At 30.8% G+C, this 9926-nt stretch overlaps 1 protein-coding gene across 1 annotated transcript in view; it reads right to left on the bottom strand.

Annotated features, from left to right (window-relative positions):
* Window positions 1-674: 674 nt before the first annotated feature.
* Window positions 675-9926, bottom strand: part of LOC134701348 (sodium- and chloride-dependent glycine transporter 1-like) — a 33449-nt gene continuing 24197 nt past the window's right edge. Inside the window, exons 6-17 of the mRNA XM_063562487.1 lie at window positions 9161-9370; window positions 8261-8315; window positions 7745-7877; window positions 7093-7227; window positions 6534-6637; window positions 5959-6083; window positions 5232-5344; window positions 4807-4947; window positions 3998-4151; window positions 3383-3498; window positions 2362-2523; window positions 675-1190 (exon numbers count right to left, since the gene is read on the bottom strand). Of these exons, the coding sequence (XP_063418557.1) occupies window positions 963-1190; window positions 2362-2523; window positions 3383-3498; window positions 3998-4151; window positions 4807-4947; window positions 5232-5344; window positions 5959-6083; window positions 6534-6637; window positions 7093-7227; window positions 7745-7877; window positions 8261-8315; window positions 9161-9370 (1676 nt within the window). The 3' untranslated portion in view covers window positions 675-962. The remainder of the gene's footprint in view (window positions 1191-2361; window positions 2524-3382; window positions 3499-3997; window positions 4152-4806; window positions 4948-5231; window positions 5345-5958; window positions 6084-6533; window positions 6638-7092; window positions 7228-7744; window positions 7878-8260; window positions 8316-9160; window positions 9371-9926) is intronic.

Below are 9926 nucleotides of genomic sequence, written 5' to 3'. Positions count from 1 at the left end.
CACATTGAACAAAAGAACGATGCTGTCAAATTGATCAAAATTAACGAGGATGTAGAAATAATGTCACCTGGACTTCTTCTAGTGATGTGGAGGCATCTGTTTAGTTGTGCTGGATGTAGAAATAAATAGTCACGTGCATTCTGGTTACGATGCTTCGTGTAAAGATAAAGTGTAAAACCTCTTTGAGGGGTCTGTATGGGGCCTGTTGCAACCCATTATTTTCCCCTAGCCTCTTTTCTATAGTGACAGTCAAAATCTAACATAACGCTCAACTCCTTTTCAAAACTAGTACATATTGTATAATACTAGTGTGTTTTGTTCTCGTTCTTATTATGTTCTCGTTATACATTTTGCACTGGATGTTAAGCAAACAAAAATTAGCATATGCTACAGACATATACAACTACAACATAAACTAGTACCAGTTATGGACATACACGCGTTATAATGAGAATTTACATTGAAAATATGATTAGAGATTGATACATATGCACACAATATAAATACACAAATATTTAGAATAAAAAATGTCCCATACAAGCATACAATATGCAAAACAAAAGTTATTAATATGCAATTATATGAAATCTCATCATTTTAACTACATTGATCACCTAATCGTCTTCCCTGTTTTGTTAATAAATATTAAGCAAATAAGAGACAACTCTAATGACTTGCAATTGATGACACTTTAAAATTTGATATTCTCGAATTAATTGGTATAGCCACATAAAATTCATAATAACAAACATTACATTTTGATTTCAGAACATTGTAAACACATCTCTATTTTTCATATAAATCACATCAGTTATATTCCACATAAGCAGAACTATGGCACAATTTACAAAAGACAACTTTGAAATTTCAGTTTTGTATACTAGTATTTAAAAGTTTCTTAAGATTGATTTTAATCTGTAACATATTTCTGATAAATATCAGTTACTGTATGTTAATCAGAACTATATATCTTGAAGTTTATCTGAAGATTCCTCGCGTGTTATTTCGTCTAGTGTTTCTAGAAATGGAGCTGATTTTGATCTAAGTGATCGTTTTGATGCAACAACGTGTTGTTGGCTAAATCGTCGAAGGTCTATTCGACTCCGTGATTTTTTAAATGGATGTATAAAAAAGGACCAGTCCTTTTTCGCCAACTGTGACGGTCCCCATGTATTTCGTGGTCTGCAGCCCTGTAAATAATAATTATAGTATAACTAATCGCCGTATTTGAATATCAAAAATAAGACAACTTGTGACCGAACGCCGCTATGGATTAAACTCGTGCTGCGCACTCGTTTAATCCATGCGTCGTTCAGTCACGCGTTGTCTTATTTTTGATATTCAAATACGGCGATTAGTTATACTTTTTATTACATTGTCAAATTGCTTTTTTTTTATGAAATTAATGTAGAAAATGTAAGGAACTATATGGTTTTCCTACGCATGTTTTGTTTCGACGTTATCGACGTCTTGACAACGCCTATTGTTGTATGACGTCAGAGAGTGAAATAACCACGTTTATTTCACATGTGAAATTATCGGATTTATCTAACTGGGAAATCAATGTAATTCATTGCAACATATGTAATAAAAACAATTATATCGACAATGACAAACAAGACTATAAATAGTTTTCAAACACTAGCAAATAACAATTAAATTATTGAAGTGTAAAAAGCCTTGGCGTTGAAATACAACGCAAAACACAACGATCCAATTGTATATGACATAGTCACTAGTGAGTTCACCTTCATGATGGTGTAAAAGGGGTCCTTTATTTAAGAATTGAATGCTTCTTTTTGTAAATTTATTGGGGTGTAAAAGCGTTGACCGAAGTACATTTTGTATGAAGCGCGGAAGCGCTTCATTCTAAAAATGTACGCACGGTCAACGCTTTTACAACCCTATAAAGTTACAAAAAGAAGCATTCAATACTTATAATTACATTTTTTAGCTAGGATTATAAAAACACGATTTTCATGAAGTTAAATTTTTGAATTCACCTGTGCACTTTATTGTGGGACCTCGTGTCATCATGAATGAAATGTTATTGTCTCATGCAACTGCTTACGGAATAACATGTGATGTGCAATTAGCCAATCAGAATAACGTATTATAATGAAACATATATCTAATGTAATTATTTATATATGTTTTTCTATTTTAAAGTATTAATTTTTCATTTCTTATAATTATAAATAATGGATATTATCATAGAAAAAGAAAAAGTCGGAAATGGTAGATGATTTTGTTCCAAAAGGTATGTTATCTTATGCGATAAAAGATATAAGGGCATATACACGTGTTAACCTTAAAGTTTAGTTTGATACATCTTTAATATATGAAATGTTCTGTACCTACCCGTGAAATGTCCTTTGTAATAAAATAATACATCCACCAACCGGGTATGAAGAACACGGAAAACAAAACAGTCAACCAACCTAAGGCGTTGGCCCAGTAAGGATAAACATAGGAGCCTAACGTTATTGGCTCATATTGTAGTGCTTTAAGTATCACGACAAGCTGAAATGGTAAAGAAAATCAGTATGTACATGTAGCAGAGGCATTTATTCTTTTATATTCTATCTTTACGTTTGTTGGTTGCTGTCTATTACTTTTTTTCAATCACTATAATTTATGAATATTATAATGCACCTCGTGCGGAATACGGCATGAAACATCACGTGTAAACATACCATCATCAACAACATTCACTGTTTATTTATAAAGTTTGAAAAGTTACTTGATTGTTTACAGGATCTTCGTTATCATGACAGTTTTGAAATAGTTTTTGTTATAATCAAGACCGACTATAAACACATCGAATAGTATTGTATGAACGAGTAATGAGGAGTACAACGACGCTGATATCATGTCTCACCATCACTACTGTAAAATATCTATCTATATATCAGAAAGGTCAACTAGTGAATTCTAATCATATCAGGCGACATGCTTTATTTTAAGGTCAAAGAAAGATAATTCAAATTCCAATCGAATTTAATCGAAATACAAATTTTATATTGCAACGAATACAAAATAGTGTCCTATCCGGTTTTTGTTGTTGTCTTGTTTTGACTGACTGAGTGTTATATATATATATATATAACGCTACTATAGCACAAATGACTATATTTAATGTTCGAATTATCAAAATACCCTCAATCCTATAGATTCTCAAAAAGGTGAACTGAAACAATAACATAAACGGTATCAATGTTTCTGCACAAAATGCGCATTTCAACAATCAATGTCTCTTAATAGATACTCTTAGTCAAAATATTTGAAAATCCAAAGCTTATTAAAAACAACTATATCACGTACTTTGCCACATATAGTTGCACCAGTCTTGAATTAAACTTATTATGATACGACAACCTACCACTAGAATTATAGGTGCTACCACGCACCACATGACTCCAAAGAAATAAAACGTCACAGTTGTTAATATGGTCCTACCAAGCATCATCTCTATATCAATCTTGAAATGTAGAAAACCTGTAATATTGGACAACGATAAAGCAAACAGTGCATCTTATTCATATAATAACGGATTCAGCAGGCGTATAGAAGCCTCCCTCTCTCGAATGTAAAATGCTAAATGTTTTAGCATAAACTCGGTTGTTTTTTTTTTTAATTAAGCCCCATTTCATAATCCTGGATCCGCCCTTGTCGTATACTGTCAATGAAAATCACTTTGGGTTCATACTTTTGGACAGAAAAGCATAATTAGAAGTTGTGTAATGTATATTCCAAAATTACATCTACACGTTATATATAAGTGAGCTAGTTAACTTAAACTATCAAAATAGTTTGCTGATATTTTATCCATAAAGAAGCTAATGCATTTCAAATAGTCTGCAAATTATGCAATGTTAGCCATTGGAAATCTTAACACTGTTTGACTTACTGTAATTTCAACGATAAAACATTATACATGTCGATTATAGATAATATATCAAAAACTGTAAGGCATTGTCAGTTTAAGATTCCTTACCCCTAAGTAAGCGCCTAGGATATTTTTCTGTCTCAGGGTTCGAAAAACTTAAACCATACACATAGATAACGACTATAAGTTCTATTACTCCAACAATGAGCAATGGGAAGCCTCCGACATAGGTATCAAGAAGGTTAAGCATATAGAGTCCACCCTGTAAATTAAATAAATACAGAATTTTCATGTATTGTTAAAACGCATTGAAAAAAGTTTTATCAAAAATGTCTCGAAAGGTAATACAAAAAACTAATTGTAACTATCTAGAAGTATTCGATTGTCAATTTGAAAATTATCTAATTTATACAAATTTGCAACAAGCTTATTATAAGATTAAACATATGTTTTCTTTATCGATAACAGCTTTATCTTAAATCCAAACCATTTTTATATGATAAAAGGAAGACATTTTTTTTAATTCGAGAAATAAACTGAACGGCCTTTGGTACAGGATAATTTATAAATGGACACTAAAGCACTATTTTGTAATCATAAAGCATCTTCCTATCTTTTATAACGTGTACTGAAGGCATTATAGTAAACGATATAACATGCATGCATACATGTATTCAAGATGATAACACAGCTTAAATGTCACGGAGTAACAGAGCAACACGCATTGTAAAAGCAGAAAAATACCGATAAAGTCTTCTGTGTTAACCGACTGAGAATTAAAACCTCGAGTCCAACATCCTTGTTAAGCATGTTAACAAGAAAACAAGAAAAACAAAACATTTTAGAAGACCACTAAGAAGTTAACCAAATGAATTATCTACTTAGTATAGGGTATCCAACGAAAAAAACATATTTACCTTGGTAACCATAGGGAGTCCAAGTACAAAGAAAAAGAAACAAACAAATAGCCTAAAGAAATATAATCGCCTTTTATCTTTCTTCATGAAGTCTTGAAACTGATCGTATATCCCTGTAATTACTGTTTCTGTCATGGAAAACTGAAAATATAAAATATTATGAGCAAAATTCATCATAAAATAGGCTACGGTAAGTATTGATTTTAAATTCCTGGTCGATATTAGCAACATTATAAAACTATCATTAAGAAAATAGTTAGAAATGTATGCTAAAACAATCGACAGACACACAATTTTGTCAACACTTATCAATACAATTTGTAGTACATTCAAATATTTAACAAAATATTCTATGTAGAAACCTGAAAGTTTGACAAAAAAAAATGTAAAATGTAATTTTTACAATCAAATATCATTATACGTACAAGTGAACTGAATCCCAGAATCATCATCATTAGGAAGAAGAGAACAGCCCAAACAGGGGACACGGGCATCTGTGCTAGTGCCTCAGGATACACTATGAAGGCAAGTCCTGGACCTGATAGAAAAAGTTCATTTACAAGTAAGATAATACTAATATCTCTCTGTAATGCAATGTTATGTAATGTAATGAAATGTTATTTAATAATGTAATGTTATGAAATGTAAATGTAATGTAAATGTAATGTAAATGTAATGTAAATGTAATGTAAATGTAATGTAAATGTAATGTAAATGTAATGTAAATGTAATGTAAATGTAATGTAAAGTAAAGTAAAGTAATGTAAAATAATATAATGTAATGTAATATAATGTAATGTAATGTAATGTAATGTAATATAATGTAATGTAATGTATCGTAATGTAATGTAATGTTATTGAAATTTAATGTAATGTAATGTAATGTAATGTAATGTAATATAATATAATATAAAATAAATGTATCATTATTCAATATAATATTTTAATATAATGTAAACATATGAAAACAAGCGTACACATGTACTTTACATTTATATACTGTTTATTCAAAATAAGATCAATTTCCAAATATGATGTTATGTAAAGCTTTTTTGCCAGTAATGCTATAAAATATAACCTTTATGTAATGTAATTTATTGTAATGTTATGTAGTAATAACTTTGATATCTATAAAGTATTAAATAACAATACCCCCAGCAGCTACTTTGTCCACAGTAGTATTTTTCTTATGCGCCATAAATCCAAGTATAGAAAATGTGACAAATCCGGCATAAAAACTGGTCAGGCAATTAATGAGAGGAATCATCAACGCGTCCCTGAAATAAAAAAAATATATTTTAAACAATTTGTTCTCTTAATTGTTAAATGCTTCACTTTTAATGTAACTATCAACAATATTTGTGTTTTTCTTTGACATTCACAAGTATTTAAGGGAATACCTACGGTGTAACAACATAGGAGAAACATATGGTGTAACTTCATAGGGGAATACATATGGCTCCCAACATGTATGAATGCATAATTATGGTTTACCAACACAATTGAGCACATATGGTATACCAACACAATTGAGCACATATGGTATACCATTAAAGGAAACACATATGGTATACCATTAAAGGAAACACATACATGTATATGGTATACCATTAAAGGGAACACATATGGCTTACCAACATAGTGAAACACATATGGCTTACCAACATAGTGAAACACATATGGCGAAAGAAAGTTGTAGATCAACATAGTAAAGCACATATACTTACCGTAGGCAATTATTCCTGAATTCGTTGTAACTAGACATGGCTATCAGACCCCCAACACATGTACCAAGTGAGTAGAATATTTGTACTGCTGCATCACTCCATACCTTTAATCAGAATGGTGTAAATAAAACGTATTATAGAGTTGCTGCTTGATGTTTTTGTTCAGTATTAACATGCAGTTGTTGTACAAGACTATGCCATATCAGGGAAAGTATCGCTAAAAGTCTAATCTAATTAAAGCTGTCAAATATTCGGGATGATCAAATTTCTGTTGAAAAATGTGCAATAGATATGGTAGGGGCAGACCATACATTCGGCAACACAGTTTGTTGATAAATGAACTAGCTTTAAGTTAATAGTTGACAATAATAAATTTACAACATAAACAATTAGCTCAAACAACAACATTATTATTAAATGTAAAATGCGCTCTAATTCCCAACATGGGTGACATCGTATAACTTCAAATCTAACTTTGAGTTCAAATAAATACTAATGGACATGTAAATACAGCTTTTAGATGAATCAATTATGAGATTGGCAACTGCAGTTTACTAACCTCAGCCTTTTTAAGTTTCTCAAAATCTGGCGTCAGATAAAACTTAATCCCTTCCATGTGTCCCTCCAGAGTACAGCCACGAATAAGTAATGCTGTCAGAAGGAAGTAAGGGAAAATTGCTGTAAAATACACAACCTGGAAAATATAGTGATGATTGACATTCTTTAGCTATCATATTTTTTTCATGCCAGTCTACAACAGAAACCAATTATAATTTTAAAATGAAATTTATCATAATTTAAAATATGATTTATTATTATAGGTGAAAACTTCATTGTTCTAATGGAGAGAAAAAAATATGTGCGAAGAGATTTCACTCATTTCAGTAGGAAAGTCAGAACATGACGCGTTATTGAAAGAAGGGATAACATCTATTTTACAGAAAATATATACTAGGTGGTAGTATCAAATTTTGTAAAGATGATTTTAGAGTATTCTATAAATGAATTTAAAATGAGTATAGACAATGATAGAACCAAATATTTTTGAAGTTTCAAGTGCAAATATAGTTTTTTTAGTACACCTTGGGAGAAAACAAGTTTTGTGTTTGTTAGCCTAAAGTCATTCTTTTATATGAGGAAATAAGACTCTGTAAACATTAGAACAATTGGGCAGCAGGGATAATAAATAGTATAAAGTATCAATTCCATACCTTGCCCAGTGATTTGATTCCTTTAGATAAAACTAAGAATGTCAGAAGCCATACGAACAGGTTACATAAAGAAAGATCCCATTTGGGATTCTGCATGTTATCTATACCATTTGTAAGTTGTAGAACTTTATTACTGAAAAACAAAATACACACTTGAGTCAGAATCCATATCGATAAATTTAGTTATATTTTAATGCTTATGGTAATTTTAAACTTATTTTCATCTTTTTATATTCGGATTGATAAATAACTTGACTTGCACATCTGTATTTAAAAGATCGTATATATTGACCCCTAAATGACTTTAAAAACTTTGTGTTGTTAGGTTGTTGTCTCATCGGCGTATTCAAATAAACTTTATAAAAAACACCATTCAGTTGCTTATATAATTCAATCAAATGAAAAAAAACCTCCTAATACTCCAAATTGACTTCATTAATATCCTACGCATCAATCAATCACTCAATTAAGCAAGCAAGCAAGCAAGCAATTAATTAATCACTCAATCAATCTTACCTGAAATACTCGTCACTTGCTGCCACTGTTGCATTTTCCTCATATGTAAAATTAACTATAATAAATCAAGAAGCTAGTCATGTTCAAATAATATGATACAAAATGAGTACTTTAAAGAAGAAAATGTCACAAATTGATATATTTGTAGAGCTATGGGGGTTTCAGAAAACAACTCACTGGTCATACTGAGAGTATCTGATGTGCAATGATCACTTGCTTACAAACACAAATATAAAACATATACGAAAAAATATATTGTATATGATTAAATACCGTATTGTCAGTACATATACGTACATGTACATACATTCAAAGGTTATTTTAATGACAAATTGTAATGGAGATTTTTTGCGAAAAATAGATATTAAGGTGGTACCCAACACTTCCACTAAAATTAATTTCGCTCGTTTAATTTTCATAAAATTTTGACAATGTATTTACTTGGACCCTTTAATAAAAATATAAAAATTTCAAAAATTTTGAACCAACCGTTTTGTCAGAAAAATTACACTGGTTATATAGCAGTTTGACAAACACCAATTTTGATCATTGAGAAGCTTAATATTACCTTTACAATACAACGCAATTAAAACGTTTTGATGACTTTACAGAGTTATCCCCCTGTAGTGTTAGGTAACACCTTAAAGTATTAGTCCTGCAATGATTAAGTTTTGTGCGGGAGCCGCTTCTAAAATGTAGGTCTCTTTAAGTGGACCGTCACGCATGTCTGTTCATTAAGAGGCATACCTGTAAAACTATGTTATTTTTTAGTAAATTGTATCCAATATTTGCTATGATACATGTACATGTATCTTGTTTGTTTTTACTCTTTTTTTTATGTTTGCTCAACCATAAAATCACGAATATTATTGACAAATATTACAAATTCCAGCTACTTACAACATTCCAATCTTGTGCCATTCCAAGGATCTTGAAGTGAGTCGTTCTGAGTGCCGTCTCGACAGTTACATGTACTCCATGCTTCATCACAGTACTTCCATGGAACTGCCGGTTGCATCGACGCAAAGAAGTAATAAGTGCAGTATGCAATGATAACAGCGTAGTATATGGACACAAGGCTTGAGATCGCCAGCATGGTAATACCTAGACCTATAATTGAAATTTATGGCAATGACACATTACGTTCAGAAGGCAGTTGCATACATGCTATTTATTATGTATACTGATTGATTGATTTTGGTTGCTAAATGTCCAGCGGCAAATTTTTCATGCATGTTCATGACCAGTTCTGTAAACCTATAAATTTATTTTAAAACCGGACCATGTGTTTGACTCTAGAAATAAAAAAAATAGAAATATTTGCGATAAAAGTTTATAGATTCTCTAAATTAATCCTCTAAATGAAGAAAACGATCAAAATACCGAAAGAGTGGAAGCCATGCAATAACAACAATATTAAAAACAAACAACGTCGTTATTATACAGCTGAGTATGATGGTTCTTCATAGTTTGTTGCTATTTCAATATAGATAGATTCATTTGTGTTCCCTGTGAATCTAAACAAATCAAAAAAAAAATCCGGAAAAAAAATAATTTTAAAACTTGAAAAGATAATAAATCATCTAACACGTATGAGTCATCTTTGACATAAATTAAGAAATACATGTAACATATCATACACCCTTTCTGTCTCTACAAACAATTA

The sequence above is a fragment of the Mytilus trossulus genome, unplaced genomic scaffold (genome assembly GCF_036588685.1).
Source record: "Mytilus trossulus isolate FHL-02 unplaced genomic scaffold, PNRI_Mtr1.1.1.hap1 h1tg000236l__unscaffolded, whole genome shotgun sequence".
Classification (NCBI taxonomy): Eukaryota; Metazoa; Mollusca; class Bivalvia; order Mytilida; family Mytilidae; genus Mytilus; species Mytilus trossulus.
The sequence above is the reverse complement of the archived record's forward strand: the minus strand, read 5'-3'. Positions and strand labels throughout refer to the sequence as shown.